This window comes from Erinaceus europaeus, chromosome 11 (assembly GCF_950295315.1).
Source record: "Erinaceus europaeus chromosome 11, mEriEur2.1, whole genome shotgun sequence".
Taxonomy (NCBI): domain Eukaryota; kingdom Metazoa; phylum Chordata; class Mammalia; order Eulipotyphla; family Erinaceidae; genus Erinaceus; species Erinaceus europaeus.
The window spans coordinates 32,801,240-32,822,194 of NC_080172.1; the positions used below are offsets into that span (position 1 = coordinate 32,801,240).

A 20,955-nucleotide genomic window follows, 5' to 3' on the forward strand; every position below is an offset into this window, starting at 1 on the left:
AACAAGGACAACAAAAGGGAATAAATAAATATAAAATTTAAAAAAAGGAAAAAAATGAATATAGATAATCATAACCACTTATTGTATTACTGTATATAGGTAGATTTTATTTACACTAATGTCACCAGTACTGTCATTTATGAGATAATAATGCGAAATATATTTACCAAGTCTTCACTAAATTACTCCACATCTCTCTGAGGCTGCATGAAGGCCTGCTACCCAGTGCCATCGAATGCCAAGTCTAGTCATATCAAATTTTGCCAAGAGGAAGTGATGCTAATTTATTGCTGTTTGAATGAGCAAAAGACAAATGTTATTACTCTTATCAACTGCTCTCTGTTCATTTTTTTTTGTATGTTTTGGTTTTAGGAGTCATTTATTTAGGTAGAAGTGGTGGACTAGAGAAGCAAAAGTTAGAATACAAAGTTTTCAGATTTTTCTGCCTTTTATATCTTATGGGCCCTCCTTCTTGTCAAAATTCTTCTTAGAACATAATTTAAAGGGTTATAAACAGTCCTCATTATTTCAAATGGTCAAGTGAACAGAAATAAGATGTAGATATGAGTCTGACACTGTCTTATTTTCCCAATTCTGCTTCAGCATGCTACCTGCTGGCAAAGCACTGACAGTAAATTTGAACAGTTTATCGATATCAGTTCACCTGTCCCTCAGAGCTATGACAAGACACCTTTTTTTTTTGGGGGGGGGTTCTGTTTACCACTTTTGTTTTGCTTCTGTCAGGTGACTTCTGTCAGCATTTCTTATTTGTTTATTTATTTATTTAAAAAAATTTTAAAATATTCCCTTTTTGTTGCCCTTGTTATTTTATTGTTGTAGTTATTATTGTTATTGATGTCGTCCATGTTGTATAGGACAGAGGAATGGAGAGAGGAGGGGAAGACAGAGAGGGGGAGAGAAAGACAGACACCTGTAGACCTGCTTCACCGCCTGTGCAGTGACTTACCCTGCAGTTGAGGAGCCGGGGGCTCGAACCGTGAATCTTACGCGGCCCTTGAGCTTTGCGCCACATGCGCTTAACCCGCTGTGCTACTGCCCGACTCCCAGTTCTGGCTTCTTTAATTGTTTTTCCGCTGAACATGGGTGTTGTTCTGTCAGCATTTCTAACTATCATTTCCTAAAGCATCTTAAATTTTATTTTTTTAATGAAGCAATATTTTGCATTTTAAAATAATGGATAGATTACTTCATAAGGTAGATTTTTGTTTTTATTTATTTTTATGAAATGAAGATAGACAAGAAGAGAGAGCAAAAAGAGGCACTTCACTATTCACAGAGTTCTAATGATTTTGTTTTTACTGTTCTCATGTGATGCTTGTAATTGAATCCAGGGCCTCACATGTGCAAGACTATGCCACTGGGGAGCCCGGGTGGTGGCGCACCTGGTTGATCACACATGTTACAATGCGAAAGGACCCAGGTTAGACCCCTGGTCCCCACCTGCTGGGGTAAAGCTTCACAAGTATTCGTGAAGCAGGGCTGCAGGTGTCTCTTTCTCTCTTCCTCTCTATCAGCCCCGGTGTCTCTTTCTCTCTTCCTCTCTATCAGCCCCTTCCCTCTCAATTTCTGCCTGTCTCTGTCCAATAAATAAAAACAGTAAAAAAAAAAAAAAAAAAAAAAAGCATGCCACTGGGCCCCCTTTCTGTCCCTGAGTTTTTGTTTGTTTGTTTGTTTGTTTGTTTTTTAAATGAGTGATGATTTTGGAAAAGAACAACAAACTTGTGACTTATTTGGATTGGGCATATCCAAGCTATGTTTGTCTGTCTATTCATTTGAGATCAGTAAGACCAATTGTGTATTTTTCCAGCACATCATGGACTTTACAAGTTGGGGATCAGATCTTTCCAATAGAATAACTTTTCCTTTTGCACTTATTGGAAAAGACCACTAATTTTCATGACCCTCTTTTACTATTAACTGGAAGTGAGGTAAAGAGATTTAGATGTCACTGAAATTGTAGAACCAGTTGAACTCTTAAGTATATATAGAAGGAGCAGAGGGACAGAAATGAGAGGAGAGAGAATCAAGAGGTATGCTATGTATGGAAGTGAAAGACTGTGAAAGGAGTATTAAAAACACAAGACTTGACCTTATTCTAGAGTACTTTATTCTCGATAATTTTCAATTGTCTTCTGTTATCAATTTAAAATATTAATCATACAGAAATTAGTCCTTCACTTTGCATCCAGGTGTCTGAAATACAGTGGTGCTTGTAAACATCATCTGTAGGTGTTGAGGTTGCATTTTTTAATGTTTATTGTTCCTGATCCTTTAAACCTGTTTATCTTGGTAAGACTGTAATGTGAAATTTTATTTTTGCTTTTTAGAAAAAGCATATTTGATGAGTACAGCCAGATAACCAGTCTTGTTACAGAGGAAATAGTGAATGTTCATAAAGAAATTGAAACGTCTGTTGACCAGATAGACCCTAGCACAGAATACAGTAATTTCATAGATGTTTACAGGTGTGTATAACTTTCATACTTCTAGTATGACAGTATTCCACTGTATAGTATTTAACCAAATTAAAATAGGAACTATACAAGAACCTGTTGGGATGTATTTCAGAATAATTTGTCTGCTTTTACTTAATTTTAAAGTTCTTGATCACTATTTGATTTATACAATTCTCTGTGGATTTTTCAGTTGTTACTATATCATTGATTAAACCCATATATCTCTGTGTTCTTTTTTAGTATTTATAGAATAATGCTATTATGATTTTGTAATTATTTTAAATTTTATATGTTTATTACTTTTCTGTCCATCGATCATATTATTTTATATCTTTGTAATTGTTAAATATATAAATTGCTAATATTCATATTCTATATATGGGAAGACTAGTACTCAAATTACATAAATAGATCTTGATACCTAGAGTATAATTTAATTTATTCTGTTTGTGTTTACTTTGTTGATATAATTTTGAGTAAGTGCAACTATTCTGCCTTGGTGTCTACTAAGATGTATAAATATATTCATATTTATCAAAGTTATTTGGTGTATTTTACTAGAACAACAGCTGCTAAAGATCAAGAAATTGAATTTGATACTTCCTTACTAGAAGAAAATGAAAATCTTCAGGCAAATGAAATCATGTGGAATAATTTAACAGCAGAAAGTTTGCAAGTGATGTAAGTACTTAAAAATAATTTTCTCTTTGACATTGAACATGCTATGTTGGTTGGTCTCTAGGAACAATCAACTGACTTAGTCAAAAATCTCCACCTGGAAACGTAGCTCAGTGGTAGAATACATGCATCTGTGTGCATGAAACCCCAGATTTGATCCCTGGCACCATCTGTGTTGGAAAACTGCTTTGGTGTTCTCTCTCTCTCTCATTAAATCTTTTTAAGAGAATTTTCATCAAATTTAATCAGATAATCTCTTTTCTACCAGTTAGTAACATTTTCATATTACAAATTGTTACGTAGATGCTAGAATCTTTGAACTTCTTTGAAAGAGATTTGATGTGTATAACATTGGTCATATGGGATTGAAAGAACAAAATGCTTTATTGAATTAACTGTAAATTATAAAGATTTAGTGATTATGTTAAATTATTGGTGACAAGAGTGGGAGGCATGCGAATGTGTTGCAATTCCCATTAAATTTTTTTTTTCTACTGTCCATACTGGAATGCTTAAATCTTTTTCTAATTTTTGAAGTCCTCCGCAGGAGTTTCACTTTGACTTTAGATGAACTGTTTAATGTCAGCTAGCTCTAAAACTATTAGTTTTTCTCTCAAAGCTTCTGTTAGTGGCATAATAGTGGTTTATAACAGGGATATGGCTCTACATCACACCCATCACCAAAGTTCTATGTTCCTCCCTCATACCACCCCCTCCAGTACAAACACACATGCACTTTAGAATTCTCACAGAATCTTAGAGACAGTTGCAGTTTGGCTCTAATTTTGTTTGTTTGTTTTTGTTTTCTTCCAAGTTCATAGTTCTTTATTTTGGTGATTTTGTGCCTCATAGTCATGTGACAGTGTCTGATGACTTTTCTTTATAAGGTGGAAGATGTCATGGTACCCAGTGGGTAGAGACCATTATTGCCACTTACTACCCTACTGCACACAGGATAGTCTTTTATAAGAGAAAATTGCCTACCAAAAATATCAGTAATGCCAAATTTGAGAAACTGCTCTACAGTAGATTTGATATAATGGCACAGAATTCTTGTGTAGTGACAATTTTATTTTTCTTATTTTTTTTTTAACTTTTTAGTGAAGTACTGAAATTATTTTCTTGTTCAATTTGTTTTTAATAAACACTAAGAAAGAGTCAACATAAAGATATATTGGAGTGTTATTCAGTAAAATTAAAAATAGCAACCTGGTATAAACTTACATAGTTTAAAAGATTTTGTGACCAAAGTATAATTTCTTTTATTTCTTTTCAGAGTATAATGAAAAGGAAACTTGCTATGGTCATAAATCATGCTTCTTTAAAGTGTACATCTAGGACTTTAACCTGCAAGTATGCAGAAACATCTGCATAAGCATCACAAAGTGGGTTTACTGAGTCTGAATTCCTGATAGAACTATCAGTTATATTTCTGAAACAAAACACTGTTTAATCAGTTTATACCTCACTTTTCTAAAATGGCAAATGTTATTGATCTCATAGTATTGTTATAAAGACTACACATATGAATACACTGAACTGTTATAGACTAGAATACATCCTGGGAAATAGTTCATTTTCAGTATTCTTTTTTATTACATATTTTTTGTTACTTCTTGGGATAAATCTAAAAGACTCTAAATATAATGCCCAAGTTTTTCAGGGTGCTATAGAAATATTTGGGATCTGGAAAAATTTTATTTCCAAAATACAATATGAGGTTAGCTATAATGTATATATATACATTATATATATATATATATTGCTATATATATATATATATCATGCTGTCTTCATTAATTATTAAGTTTAGTATACAGAAATGGAATTGCAAGTTTTAAACAATTTGTAGGATAAATTTCTCATTTGTATAGTTACATATGAGTTAGAGTTGCTAAGAAATCATATATATGTATATGTACACTATTATTTGGATAGAGATAAAAGACTAGAGAACTCTTATAATGTCCTTTCACTTTGGCAAAACATGAGAAGCACCAGAAATACTCATAATAAAGGATTGATTAAATAGTTTCTTGTTTATATATACTATATCTATTATTTTTTTGTTTTAAATGGGATAAGGTAAGCTTATGTATATGCTTATATGGAAATATGACATAATCAAGACTAAAATCAGGTGATATAACATTCTTTATAGAATAAGTAGTAGTATTATCTTTCTACCATATTCCCCACTATATCCTGTCACAAATATATATACATATATAAGTATATATTATACATACATATTAGTCACTTTATGGGAGGAGTTATTGGCTTACAGTATAGTTGTTGATACATGAATATAATTTCTCATCTCCCTGTGATAGATATCAGCAAACTACTCTCAGACTCCCAACATGTGTTATCTTGTAATGAGAGCATATAGATATGGTGGGCAGGTACAGTTAAATATAGCGTTATCAGTGATCTTATTTCTGTTTTGTTATTAGCACAACTCTTTGCAGGATGTCCACTATTTATTTTTTCTTCTATGTTAGTTCCTCATCATTTCACCAAGCATTTGTTTCTAACAGTATGAGACAGGAGCTTATATGGTTCAATAGGTAGAATTCTGTATTTTCTTCCTTCCACAATGCCTGAAAAGCTACTAAAACATGAAACAACCTACACAGAAATAGACCTAAAGCCCAGTTGAACAAGCTTTCACAGCATGGGACAAAAGTGCAGCTTCCACAAAGTGAAGAGACAAAGAAATGACAGAAAGTTACATTTGGAAAATGATTTCTAAGACATGGAATATTACTCTGGGGAGCAGGTTGTACACACCAGTCTTATGATCTTATAATGCTAGAATTAGGTAGGAGTCTTCACAACAACCTTCTTGATGACCATTAAAAACTTTAAGTGCAGGGCTGATGCATATCATGTTAGAATTCAGTCTTCAAAGTAAGAAACCCTGGAATACGTTTCAGGGGGAGAGCTCTACCTGCCCTTAATAAGTTGTTGCTCTACCTGAGAAATGTGAAGCAATAGTCAGCAGTTCTAACTCCTGCCAGACAAACTGATACAGGTTTTCCTTCTGCCCCTGACTCTAAGCCAGACACAGCCAGAGAGCATCCTGTGACACTCCCAAAGCAAGGGAAACAAGAGATTCCTATGCTTGCAATGCTCCCTTGTCTGGTGACAGCCTTCAACCTAGGACTACTCTGTCACAATCTGGTACTAAGACTCTAACTTCCTTTTACACATGAACCAACCTGTGACAGCCTAGGGATGATGAAGCCATCCCAACCTTCTTCCTTTGATTACTGTCCAGGTTTGCTCAGGCAGATAGCCCCTACCTTCCCAGTATGGGTATTCCTGGAACCCCAAACTTGTCAGAAAGGTAGAGGAAATAACCTGCACTGATGAATAAAGACAAAAATCTCTCCAAATGCAGCAGAGATATGTAATTTCCCAAAGATGACTTCAGAACAACGTTCCTAAGGATAATTATGGAAATGAGAAGAGTACTGGAAAGAACTTCAACAAGGTCAGAGAAAATCTGATTAAAAAAGCCCCAAAAGAAATAGTAGAACTAAAGAATACATTAGCTGAGCAAAAAATAGAAAAACAACACAAAACAACAAAAACCATACATACAATTACACACACACACCACACACACACACACACACACACACACACACACACACACAGTTGAGGGGATTCATTCAGTGAGTTTGAGGATATGGTAGAGGAAACAGTTGTCAAAAAAGACCAGAAAAAAGTACAAAAAAACAAACCACCAACAACAGAAAAACCCAAGACAAATTAAGATAAAACAGCTGTGAAACAACATCAAGCAGAGCAATAATTATATGTTAGGGATTCCATGAGGAAAGAAAGGGACAACCTTCTTATTTAAATAAATAATAACCAAGAATATGCCCAAATTAAAGAATGAGATAAATACTCAGATCCGGGAAACCTCAAGAGTTTCAAGCAAAATAAATCCAAACAAATGGATACCAAAATAGATTATAATGGAAATAGCAATGATTTAAATATAGACTCCTACCAGCATATTGAGAGAAGCAAAAAGTTAGTTACAAGGTAACTAGATACCATAAGACTATCTTTTGATTTTTCACCCAAAACTATAAAGGCCAGAAGAATGATATTATGTATTTCTTTCTTTCTCTTTCTCTTTTCTTTCCTTTTTTTTTTTTTTTTTTGCCTCCAGGGTTATAGCTGGGGCTGGGTGCCTACACTACAAATTCACTGCTTCTGGAGGCCATTTTTCCCATTTTTGTTGCCCTTGTTGTTATTATTGATATTTCTATTGTTGTTGTTGGATAGGACAGAGAGAAATCAAGAGAGGAGGGAAAGACAGAGTGGGGGAGAGACACCTGCAGACCTGCTTCACCGCTTGTGAGTTTGTCTTCCTCCCTGCAGATGGGGAGCCAGGGCTAGAGCCCGGAGCCTTACCTTGTGCATTTAACACTCTGTGCTACTGCTGGGCCTCCGATAAATATGTATTTCAAGACTTACAATCAAGAATATTCTCCCTGACTAGATTATTTCTCAGATTTGAAGGAGAAGTGAAGTCCTTTTCATAAGGACAGTAATTAAAGGAACTTCTCACCACTAAGTCAGGGAAAGAAGAAATACTAAAATGGAGGCCAGATGGTAACACTCATGGTTGAGCACACATGCTATTAGGCACCAGGCCTCAGATTCAAACCTCTGGTTCTCACCTTCAAAGAGGGAGTATCTCTCTTTTTCCCTCTTTGACTCCTCCTTTCTCTCAGTTTCCACTCTGTCCTGTTAAATAAAAAGAAATTCTAAAAGAACTTCTGTAAAAGAAAAGTACAAAATGATATCATTTATATGGAGTAGGTAAACAAGCAAAGGAATAGTCAAATGAAACTAAATTTTTTGACTTCAGTGGGATAGGGTATGGGGTAGTGGTGGGATTTTGGTGCTTTAGTGGTAGATGTTATTTGGTAACACTTATTTTGAAGAGGTGTGAAATTGTACTTCAAAACATATAGTCTTGTAAACCAACACTACATAAGTAACACTTTGCCTTATATTGTTTTAGAACAAAACTCAAAAGCTGTTTGAAAATGGTAATTCTCTTATGACCTGTGCATTCTTGAAATCTATATTTTTTTATCAGTTAATATCACCTAAGATTTCTAATTTTTTATAAAGTAATGTTAAGAGAAGTTGAGGAACTTTTTTTCTTTCTGTCTTTGTTCTGTATTTCATTATGTTTGTCTAATTGTGTGGTGGCCATATTTTCTGTGAAAGGTATTAATTTGGGAGTGAGAATCATTTATTATATTTTGTTGTGTTTTCTCAAATAAATATGAGAGGTTCTGAAATTATTATTCAACTAGTATTTATGTCCAAAACAAGATTATTCAGTGTTGTTACCTGCACACCTTTTTTGGCTTGATGGAAATATAATGCTATAATAGTAAATAATAGTTAGTGCATGTCCATACCAAAATACAAGTCACAAGACTTCTCTTCCTATCATTATGGTTTTCACTGGGGCTTGGTGGCTGCCATTCATAGTAGGGATTTTTTTTTTTCTTCTACTTCCCCCCCTCTTTTAATAGAGGAAGGGAGAGAGGGTGGGGTGTGGGAGAGAAGGAGGGAGGGGGAGAGAGAGAAGGGGGGAGAGAAGGAGAGGAAGAGAGAGAGGGAGGGAGAAAAGGAGGGAAGGAGGGAGAGAGAGAGAGAGAGAACAGACCTGCATTACTGCTCCACTATTCATGCTTCCCCACTGCACGTGGGAACTGGGAGGAACGCAGGTCTTCATACATGGTAATGTGCACTGTACTGATGCTCCACCACCTGGTCCCCTCAAAACTTTTTTTTTAAATCATACTCCCATTATAACTACCAACTTTATTTGTAAAGGTATATTAACACAGAAGAGTAGAAGAGTCATGCCATTTATTTATAGGATTATTTCCATTTACTGCTACTTTTCCTTTTTTTTTTTCCTGGGAGATCATGATTTGGTATAGGGCAGTTTCTCATGCTCTGTTAATTTATAGCATTGCATCTGAGAGCATTCAGGTTTCACCACACATATGTTTAGGTAATATTACCTTCAGGTGTGAAACTTAGGTTTATTAAGATTACATATGCAAATGTTTCCTCTCATCTAATTGCTGTTTGATTGAATAATTTGATGCTCAGTCATTTTGCTTATCAAAATCACCTGAAAATATCAAGGTTTAAAAAATTGAAATTGACATATTAGTCATTATGTGGGTTTTGGTTGCTTGGATAGATGAGGCTGCAGTTTGTAGTCTGTTTCTTTGTGTTGCCACTGGTGCTTCATCACTCTGGGTTGTCTCTTTTAGTTAGAAAGAGAGACAAGGAGAGACAGTATAGGACATAAGCTTCTCTCTCCTGCCACAGGGGCCTGATGATTGGAACCAGGGTTGTGCACATGGTAAAGCAAGTGTCTTCTAAGGTGAGCTATCTTACTGGCCCTGCTTTGTATTATATTGCAGTTTTTGGCACAGGGTACACAGAGTTAAGAACCAGCACAATGGCATAATGTGAGAAAGGAAAAAGTAAGGAAAATCAATAGCAAATAGTCGTGAAATAATGTGAGGACTAACATGTTTGCCAAAAGAAGAATTAGTGTTGTAGCCCTACTTAGTTCTTCTGTTGACTCAGTTTTCTAGTTTCAACATACCTCTTTATTAAAAAAGACTTCACTATCAGTAGAAGATATATTTCAATTCCAGGAGATTGTGCAAAGTGTGCAGTTTTGAATTCTAAACTAAAACCCAGTCCTAGGCTCCATTTTTTAGTATGGTTTTAAATAGTTTAAAATCATAAAATGCTTGATTTTAAAAAATGGAATGTAAATAGGATTTCCTAATTAGAGAATGCTGATTCTTTATATGGAAAAAAATTTTTTTGAGTGCTAGGGAGATAGTATAATGGCTATTACAAAATACTTTCATGCCTGAGATTCCAAGCTCCCAGGTTCAGTGCATGACTCCACCAGAAGCCAGAACTGAGCAGTGTTCTGGTTACAAAGCAAACCAAACCAAAACAAAAAGAGTCATTCTCTTGGATTCTTCAGGATATGAGTAGTAAGCTATAACATGTAGGTCTAGTCCAGCTTGTCATTATTTTTGTGTAGTCTATGAGCTATGAGTGTTGTTTACAGTTTTATTCCAACTATTATTATTATTATTATTTTATTGCCACCATGGTTATTTATGGGGCTTGGTGCTGGCACTACAAGTTTACCACTCCTGGTGGCCATTTTTTATTCTTTTAAAACATTTATTTATTTGTTTATTTTTATGGGATAGGATAGAGAGAAATTGAAAAAGGAGGGGGAGATGTTAAGGGAAAGAGAAAGACAACTGTAGTCCTGCTTCCCTACTCTACACATGGGGAACAGAGGCTTGAATCTGGATCCTTGCACATATGTGCGTAACTGGTTGTACCACCACCCAGCCCACCTCCCCCCACCCCCAAGTCATTTTTTACTTGTGATTGATAGCAGTTTTGAAGATTGTGAGATTATAGGGTATATTTTCCATACTACATGCAACACTTTTTTTTTTTTTTTTTAAGTTCACAAGCATCAGTTCTCTGGATTCCATATTTCAAGTGAAACACTCTGGTAGTTGTCTTTCATCACTTTACTTATTTTATTTCACTAAGTGTAATCACCCTCAGTTCTAACCATTTTGTCTCAGAGAACATTATATATATATTGTAGAGTAGTGTTCCATGGTATACATAGCCCACAACTTCTTTACTCAGTTATATGTCAGTGGGCATTTAGGCTTTTTTTCACTCTTTGGCAATTGCGAACAATGCAGTTATGAACATAGGGATGCATATATCTCTTCAAATTAGTGTTTGTGTATCCTTTGGGTAAAGACTCAAGAGTAGTATTGATGGATCTTTTACAGTTTTAAATAGTTTAAAAGAAATCAAAAGAAGAATCCTGTTTTGAGGCCCTTGAAAACTATTTGAAATTTAAATGTCACAGCACTGTAGTAAATTTTATTGGAATATAGTCACACTCACTTTTTAAAAAACTTGCCAATGGGTAATTTCCTGGCACAGTGGCTGAGCTGAGCAATTGTGACCTAATAAGCATGTGGCAGTCTTATCACTTCATATTGCTTTGGTACACTACAGATAATTAACAATATTTTGTGTGCTCCTGTACTGCAGCATTGTAATCACTTTTTATAAACAGCCCATGCATATCATGTCAAAACAAGAAAATAAGAGAGAATAGATTTTGAATATTACACTGTGCAAGGACAGAGTATAGATGACTTTGTTATTGAGTTAGCTAGCAAGGCATTTTGTTTATTATGCAATGACATTGTGATTATGTTGAAATAAAACAAGCTAAGTTGACATTACCAGACTAAACACTTACCTCATTATTAACAACTTGCAGAGGAGCACTTGTCACAGTTAAAAACAAAATATCTTATCACAGATGACTTTCTCTAGAAAAATAAAAAATGGAAATGAGTAAGCAATAAAAATGAGTATCTTGGCGAATCATTTGTTAGCCAAGCAAACAAGAGTCATTTAGTAATGGTGAATTAATTAGTGTTTCATTGCAGTAACAGAGTATATACATCCAGAGTAAAAAAAGAAAGAAAGAAAAAGAAAAACCAAGTTGCTTATGACTGTTAGCCTTTCAGTTGAGAATTTGCTTGAAAAATTGAGAGCTCTGGGAGCTATATCATTAGTTAATTAAAAAAAACAAGGCAAATGATTTCAAGTGCTTTCCCAGATTTTTGCTATGTCAGCAGGTGGTATCAAAACTGTTCAACTGGTGGTCCGTCGGTGGCACAGTGGGTTAAGCGCACGTGGCGCAAAGCGGCGCAAAGCGGCGCAAAGCGCAAGGACCGGCACAAGGATCCCGGTTCGAGCCCCCGGCTCCCCACCTGCAGGGGAGTCGCTTCACAGGCAGTGAAGCAGGTCTGCAGGTGTCTATCTTTCTCTCCCCCTCTCTGTCTTTCCCTCCTCTCTCCATTTCTCTCTGTCCTATCCAACAACGAACAACATCAACAATGGTAATAATAATAACCACAACGAGGCTACAACAAGGTCAACAAAAGGGGGAAAAAATGGCCTCCAGGAGTGGCGGATTCATGGTGCAGGCACCGAAAAAAAACCAAACTGTTCAACTGATGTTTGTCTGAGGAGTTAGTGCCAAGCCTGAAATGGTAGAATTACCATTAACCATTAACCATTGTGTGGAGCAGCTACTTGCATGTATCTTCTCAAAGAAGTTGAGAAAACAGTAGTTTAATACAAACTGATGTAGAATTTCAGGACATATATTACAACTGAAGGTGATAAAAATATGTGCGAGGGGCTGGTAAGATAGCTTTCTACTATACTGTACTAGCATTGTTCTGCACAAGACCCAGCTTTCAGACTGAAGAAAGTTTTGGTGTTGTGGTGTCGTTTTCTGTTGTTCTGTGTCTTTCTGTCTGAAAAAGTCAATTGGCCTGGACTCGTGAAGCTCCAGTGAGAATCTCCCCAAAACGGCAACAAAAAGTGTGAATCATAAATTTTGGACAGATTCATAGATTTTGTGCAAATTTAGGTGTTTAAATCTTATGGTTATTGTATTTTTTAAAAAATATTTATTTATTCCCTTTTGTTGCTCTTGTAGTTATTGTTGTTATTGTTATTCATGTCGTTGTTGTTGGATAGGACAGAGAGAAATGGAGAGAGGAGGGGAAGACAAAGAGGGGGAGAGAAAGACAGACACCTGCAGACCTGCTTCACCGCCTGTGAAGCGACTCCCCTGCAGGTGGGGAGGCGGGGGGGGGGGGGGGGGGGGGGGGGCTCGAACCGCGATCCTTACGCCGGTCCTTGTGCTTTGCGCCGCCTGCGCTTAACCTGCTGCGCTACCGCTCGGCTCCCTGGTTATTGTATTTTTAACAGCAGGTGCTCTGTAAGAAATATGTAATCCTAATCAATGATTCTGAGCTAATAAACAGTGAACGTTATTTACTTATGTGAACTTGACCATTATAGATACGATGGAATTTTGTCTTAAATGGAACTAAATGCCCTAACATATCTCTCATGTTTTGATGATTTGGTAGTGTGAAGGTTTTATAGATCTCACAGCCAAGATGTAAGTTGTTCTCAATAAACAGAATGTCTCTTACACATTGAATTACAAAATCTTTGGAATTTAGTTTGTGCTGAACACACACACACGTACTTAAATAAAAATTTTAAGTTGATGGTTGATGTTATTTGAATCCCAGGTAAGTTGATGCAAATTTTGTTTATTTCTTTTGCTGTCTAACAGTAAAACAGGATCACCATTACTATCAAATTTGTAGTTGAACTCAAATTGTGAACACATCAGCAAGTTTTGATGTTGATGAAAATATTTTGACATTTCAAAATCAATTTAACTGTGCAATTTTGGAGTTCCCACTTAACTTTCAATTAGAAGTGATGAGTTTGCAATGACATGTTAAAGGGTGTGCAATATAATTTTATAAATGCCAGCTAAGCAATAAATATAGTCCATTAAAAGCACATGGATATGTTCCTGTGCTGTAATGAATGGTACTCATCTATGTGTAAAGATATTTTCAAAGGTGAAATATATAACATTTTATTATATCTGCTTGGCATTCCCTCCCTCCCTCCCTTCCTTTTTTCCTTCTTTTCTTCTTCCCTTTCCATTCTTTCCAGAACAGTGCTCAGCTCTGTTTTATGGTGGGATTTAAACTGGCACCTTTAGTACCTCCAGCATGAAAACCTTTTTTTCATAACTATTATTCTGTCTCTCCAGCCTCCAACTGATTTTGTTATGTACTAAAGCCAATGCAAGGAAATGCACTTTAAAAAAAGATTTATCTCTTTAGTAGATTGATGTTACAGTAAATATACCCAACCGCTAGGTTTTGAACTTTTTTTTTTTTTTTGCCTTTTGCCACCAGGGTTATCACTGAGGCTCAGTGCCTACACTATGAATCTGCTGCTCCTGGCAGCCATTTTTTCCTTTTTTTTTTTAGTAGATAGGACAGAGAGAAATTTAGAAAGAAGGAAGAGAGAGCTAGACACCTGCAGACCTGCTTCACCGCTTGCGAAGCTGTCCCCCCCCACCACCCACCTTGAAGGTGGGGAGCCAGAGGCTGGAATCTGAATCTATGTGTGGGTCCTTAAACTTTGTGCAGTTAACCCCGTGTACCACTGCCCATTTCCCGGTTTTGAACTTTACAATATTTTTTTTCTTTTGTTACATCAGTAGCACATAATTTCCTTTATTTGCCTTTTATTAGTAAGACCTAAAGTATTTTTTAAAATCTTACAGAAAATATCTGCTGATTTCTGTTTTTTAAGCATGATACCAGTTTAAAGCCCATTAGGCAGTATGTGTCAACCTTGTCAATTAATGAAAAATATTCTGATTTTGTTTATTATGTGTATTTTAGGCTGTTTTTATTTATATTCTTGGTTCAGGTTTGCTTTTGACTGAACATATTTTGAATTATGCATAGTAAGAATATGTTATGGGAATACTTTTTGACATAGTAAATTGGAAATAAAGGCAGATGACTTGTTGGAAGGATACATTGATTAAGGATGCAGAAACATTATAGAAGAAGGCAGATGAACATGTTGAGTTGTAGTTGGATTAGGCTGTATTAGGAAAGAAATATATTTAAAAGAAACTCTTAACTTTTTGGTTGATTGACTATAAGCCATCTTAATCTTGAAAAAAATTAATAAAGATTTGTGTCATGGTATGGAAGTTGAACCATAAATTTCCATGCTGCTGCAGTTTTTATTTTAAGGAAGCCTTAACAAGAAATAGTTTATGTTCTCAAATAGTGTTGCAAAATTGGTGTTAGAAAAGTTAACTCAGCTAAATCGGAACCCAGCCTGCATTACTAGAGAAAAGTTCATTACTGTGGGCTCTTTCCCCACTAACCACACTCCACCCCTGCCCCCACCCCATCACATTATCTGAAACAGTCCTCCTGAAACAGTGAAGTTCTGACAATGAAAAAAGAAGTAGTTCAAGTGGTTTTTTTGTTTTTTTTGCTTGCAGGTTTATTGATGGGGCCTGGTGCCTACATGCTAAATCTACCACTCTAGCAGCCAATTTTTCATTTTTAAAGAAATTATTATATTTCAATTTAAAAACATTACAGGGAAATAAGGAGGGAGGGAGAGAGAGAGGGAGAGAGAGTGCGCACCACCAACCATCCATGAAGCTTCCTTCTGTAGATAGGGACCAGGAGATTGTGTGCACTCAAAATTATAACCCGAATTATACAGCCTTACTGACCCATGTGTTATGTTGCAGTGGGGCGACTGAAGATCCATAACCCTGGTGGTGAGATTGAAGTGGATTTATACCACTTGACATGTTGACATGTAATTTTGTAAATCAACATTAAATCACTAATAAAATAAAAAAAATGAGAACACACACCCACACACACACACACAAAAAAAACCCCACCAAATTATACAGCCTTATAAACCAGTGTTACCTTAATGAAAATTTTAAATTATGAAAAACAGAAATACAGAGCCTTGGAAGGGGTCATGCTTCTAAGACCCCTTCTGTTTCATTGGTTTAATCCCCCCTGCTTAACACTGTATTCTATTTACATAACCACTGTTAACTAAGCACCGCCCTGCCTGCAGGGCATTGGTTTAATCCCCACTGGTTCATGATGTGTTTTTGCTCCGCCCCTCTCGTAATACACCCTGATTTGCACCAGTCACTTTTTGCTCCACCCTCTCTACGTCACATCCTGTTTACACCTTACTTGGCGAGTATATATATATGGACAGGACTGTGATTAGTTTAGTTTAGATGGCTTAGATTGTGCTGCGTTCCACATGAAGAGAACTGCTGCCCAGCTCAGCCATGAGCCCCTGGTCGTCTGTCTCCTGCCCACGAAGCTAGCCAGCCCGATGTGTGCCTGGAGTTAGCTCCAGTGCCTGGAGTTAGTCTTGAGTTATTAGTTTCTCACTATGCTCATCTTTGAATATTGTGATCATAAGCAGGATATTCAGTAAATATAATTTTGTGCTCTTTTGCATGTTTAGCTACATAATGCTTAACTAAATTTTGGTCCATTACATTCCCTCTATGTAACTGTGTTTCCAACAGAATATGCTATAAATCAGAAGACAGGTGGAATAGAATTGAAAGCTCAGAAATAATTCCCCAAGTGTATAAATAAATAATTTTTGGCAAGGGACCCAAAACATTAAATAGAGAAAGGGAGAGTCTCTTCAACAGGTTGTATCCAGGGAAATGGGTTGAACTGTGCTGATGAATAAAACTGGATTACATATCACCTTGTATAGAAGTCAACTCTAAGTGAATTAAATATGGATATGAGACCAGGAACTATCAGATATATTAAAGAAAATATTGATAGAATACTTCATGATCTCTGCTTTGTATATGTCTTCAAAGTCTCAAGTCCAATAGCACAGAACACAGAAAGAAAAATAAACCAATGAGACATCAAAATGAAAAGCTTCTGTACAACAAAGATTACTGTCACCCAAACAGTATGACACCCTACAGAATGGTAGAAGATCTTTATATGACATAGGTCAGATAAGTAACCAAAAAGAAAGAGCTCATTAAATTTACCAACAATGGCAAACAAAACAAAATAATAATAACCCCATTAAAAAATGGAGAGAGGACAGGAACAGAATCTTCACCAAAAAATAGATCCAGAGGGCAAACAGAATGTGCTCAGAGTCACTGATAGCAGAGAAATGCAAATTAAGACAACAATTAGTTAGTACATTACACCTATGAGATTGTGATACAGTAGAAAGGATGGAAACAAGTTCTGGTGAATATGCACAGGAAAAGGGAACCTGTGGAAAACAGTCTGGAGATTTCTCTAAATACTAGAAATTGACTTGCCCTGTGATCCAGCAATTTCCCAGTATTTATCCCAAACAAATAGCTATCCAAAGAGATCTCTGTATGTCTATGTTTATAACAACACACTTTGTAATAGCCAAAACATAGAAGCCACTCAGATGTCTAAGAATAGATGAGTGGCTAGAGATATGGCATATATAACTTACATACATACAAACTACATACATAAAATGGAATACTACTTGGCTTCTTGATGCATGCAAATGATGCGTGTAACTTGAAGGCATTATGTTACGTGTGATAAATCAAGCAGAAGATCTCACTTAACAGTAGAACTTGAGAAACAAGGACAGAAGGGAAAACACAAAGCAAAACTTGGACTGGTGGGGTGTATTGGAGAGAGCCTTGATGTCTAGGTGAATGATGAGGAAAAGAACCTGTACTGCGGTGAGATTGTTCTGCAGAGACCCCTCATGAGGAGATGGGAAACTACATCTATGTGTCAAAAACTATACTATAAACCATTAATCCTACAATTAAAATGATAAAACAAGGATAATGGTTGTCTTATAGGTTTTCACAAGGATTAAATATGATAACTCATTAAAGTAATAACACTAGATGTTGTTTACTTAATACTAACTTGTCAGTCATTTTTCAGGTTTTGGTTAATTTAACCCTCAGCAAAATTCTTTAAGATAGATATTACTATACCTGGATACAAATGGCAAATTCAGAATTAAGGTAATACATGATTATCTGAAAACTGTATATATATTCCCACTTTATATTTTTCCTGGGAGATGCCTCTTGCTAATTTACTCCTGTTTCTCTCTTTTTTATTCCCCTCCTTTTTTTTTTTAGAATAGCACTGTTCATGCATACTTTCTAAGATTACTGCACTACACTTGATCTTAGCCAAGAGGTCAAGAAGCGATTACTATGTTTACTGAAATATTCTTTCGATGTGATCTAACAAGATAGCAGTTAGTCAGCCATGTGTTCAATACTTGAAGTGTGGCAGATTCAACCAGTGACCTGAAATATTACTTTTATCTATGATAAGTTCAGTTATATGTATGGTTGCTTTTTTGGGCACTGTAGTCTTAGGTACGTGAATGTTTTGCACTTGTATGCAAGGTGACCGCAATTAATTCACTGACTGATAATGAGGAAACCGTTCATTCTAGGCTGAAACCTTTAGCAGAAGAACTTATGCAGACACAGCAGATGCTTTTAAACAAGGAGGAGGCTGTCCTGGAACTGGAGAAGAAAATTGAAGAATCTTCTAAGACATATGAAAAGAAGTCTGAGTGAGTAAAACAAAAAATAATTTGAAAGAAGAAAGCTTTATTGGTACAATTTTACACAAATATGTCATGACATACTATGGACATAATAGAAAGTGATAGGCTAGCATTACCTAGAAATTGGCTTCCATATTTTATAAATAAGCAGATCAGCTAATTAGAAAATGCCAGTCGCGGGGTGGGGGGTTGCACACATAGTAAGAAGCGCAAGGATCCCAGCTCAAGACCCTGGCTCACTGCAGGGTGGTCGCTTCACAGGTGGTGAAGCAGGTCTGCAGGTGTTTATCTTTCTCTCCTCCTCTCTATCTTCTCTCCCCTCTCAGCTTCTAACTGTCCTATACAAAAAAAAAAAAAAGTTTAAAAAATGGCCTCCAGGAGCAGTGGATTAGTAGTGCAGGCACCTAGCCCCAGCAATAACCCTGGAGGCAAAAAAAAAAAAAAAAGAAAGAAAATGCCAGTCTGTGGACAGGAAGATATCTCACTTGGATAGTATACTTGATTTGTCATGTGCACGACCTAGCTTTGAACCCTATTCTCACAGTACTGGTAGAAGGAAGCATTGGTCCTATGATAACTTTTTCTTTGTCTTTCTGACTCTGTTTTTATATCTTAAAAATGTGAACCCAGAGCAATGAGATCCAGTGATGGGGGAGGTGGGGAAAGAAAATACCAATCTGATTCATACATAAGTATTCCCCCAAGATAGGCTATGCTGTTTTTATCTCACTATTACTTTTTTCTTTCTGACTTTGGCTTTATAAATATTTTCCTTGATTCTTTATCTTTACTTGTCTTGGAATACTCTTGCATTTACTTGACTATATTTTATAATTTATATTTTCATATCTAATTAAAATTTTGTTCTGACTCTGACAATCTTTTGCATTTCTAAAAGGTGTTGTTTAGTATTATTTCAGAAATCCCTACTAGTCCATATAAATTTCTTGCCATGATGCTCTCAAAACCTGCTTGATTTATTGAGATTTCAGGAAACAGATGTGTAAACTTTCTGTAGTCCATACTTGCTCTTAATTTCTTGTATTTGTTTATTTACTTATTCCCTTTTGTTGCCCTTGGTGTTTTTTATTGTTGTAGTTATTGTTGTTATTGATGTCGTTGTTGTTGGATTGGACAGAGAGAAATGGAGAGAGGAAGAGAAGACAGAGAGGGGGAGAGAAAGACAGACACCTGCAGATCTGCCTCACTGCTTGTGAAGAGACTCCCCTGCAGGTGGGGAGCCAGGGCCTTCAATCGGGATCCTTACACTGGTCCTTGCATTTAGCGCCACGTGCGCTTAACCCACTGTGCTGGAGTAGGGGTCCTGGTTCGAGTCCCTGGCTCCCCACCTGAGGAGGGTCGCTTCATAGCCGGTGAAGTAGGTGTGCAGGTCTCTTTCTCTCCCCCTCTCTGTCTTCTCCTCCTCTTTTGACTTCTCTCTGTCCTATTCAATAGCAATAACAACAATAACAGTGGCAACAAGGGCAACAAAAAAGGAAAAATGGCCTCCAGGAGCGATGGATTCGTAGTGCAGGCACCAAACCCCTGCGATAATACTGGAGGCAAAAAAAAAAAAATCTCCTTTAATCTTAAGTCTCTAACCTCCTTATCTTGCCCTGTCATCAACAGCAGATCAATTTCTACATGATGGGAAAAATCATCATCATGTAATGACATTATTTTCTGAAATTACATATCTGAGTCCATCTACACTATATCCATAGTCTTTTCTTTTTTTTTAATTTTTTTTTATTTAAGAAAGGATTAATTAACAAAACCATAGGGTAGGAGGGGTACAACTCCACACAGTTCCCACCACCCAATCTCCATAACCCACCCCCTCCCCTGATAGCTTTCCTATTCTCTATCTCTCTGGGAGCATGGACCCAGGGTCATTGAGGGTTGCAGAAGGTAGAAGGTCTGGCTTCTGTAATTGCTTCCCCGCTGAACATGGACGTTGACTGGTCAGTCCATACTCTCAGTCTGCCTCTCTCTTTCCCTAGTAGGGTGGGTCTATGGGGAAGCTGAGCTCCATGACACATTGGTGGGGTCTTCCATAGTCTTTTCTTGATAGAGGAAATCCTTATTACTTCTTGTATCCTTTCATCTTTTAATTTTCCAAAAATTATTGTTTTTTTGTGTATTACAGCTATACATACATATATGTATACACATATAGACTATATATTATGTATTAAAAAGTCCTGTGTGCAGTTTTGAAATTTGTCTTTACTTTTCAAATAACCATTACTTTTCAGTCCACTCCAGATAATCCTTTCTGTTTTATTTTATTTTACTGGGGGAGGTGTTAATGAATTACAGTCCATCTGTTTACACATGTGTATGGTTTCCCTGTTCTGCATAACAGGTGTCTGCTGCACACTTTTATCCTCCCACCCCCATCACTTGCTTTAAACCCCTGCTTCCCCAGACCTCCTATTCCTTTTTCTCTCCCTAGCCCCTTGCTTTGTGGAAGTACCCTTCTCCCAGTCAAAGTTTCATCCTGTGTTCCCCCCTTCCTAACTGTCTCCCAAGTTCCACTTACATGCAGAGTTATCCCATTCCTTTTTTTTTTTTTTTAACCTATCCCATGCAACAATTTTTATTG

General features: G+C 36.4%; 1 protein-coding gene across 6 annotated transcripts in view; it reads left to right on the forward strand.

The window, feature by feature from the left end:
• Positions 1–20,955, forward strand: part of FER (FER tyrosine kinase) — a 351,355-nt gene that overhangs the window by 91,060 nt on the left and 239,340 nt on the right. For 5 of the 6 annotated variants that reach the window (XM_060201250.1, XM_060201251.1, XM_060201249.1 and 2 more), the window contains 3 exons: positions 2,349–2,486; positions 3,039–3,158; positions 18,231–18,353. In XM_060201250.1, the coding sequence (XP_060057233.1) occupies positions 2,349–2,486; positions 3,039–3,158; positions 18,231–18,353 (381 nt within the window). Of the gene's footprint in view, positions 1–2,348; positions 2,487–3,038; positions 3,159–4,431; positions 4,633–18,230; positions 18,354–20,955 lie in introns of those variants that run through there. The other variant, XM_060201253.1, reaches the window with a different exon arrangement.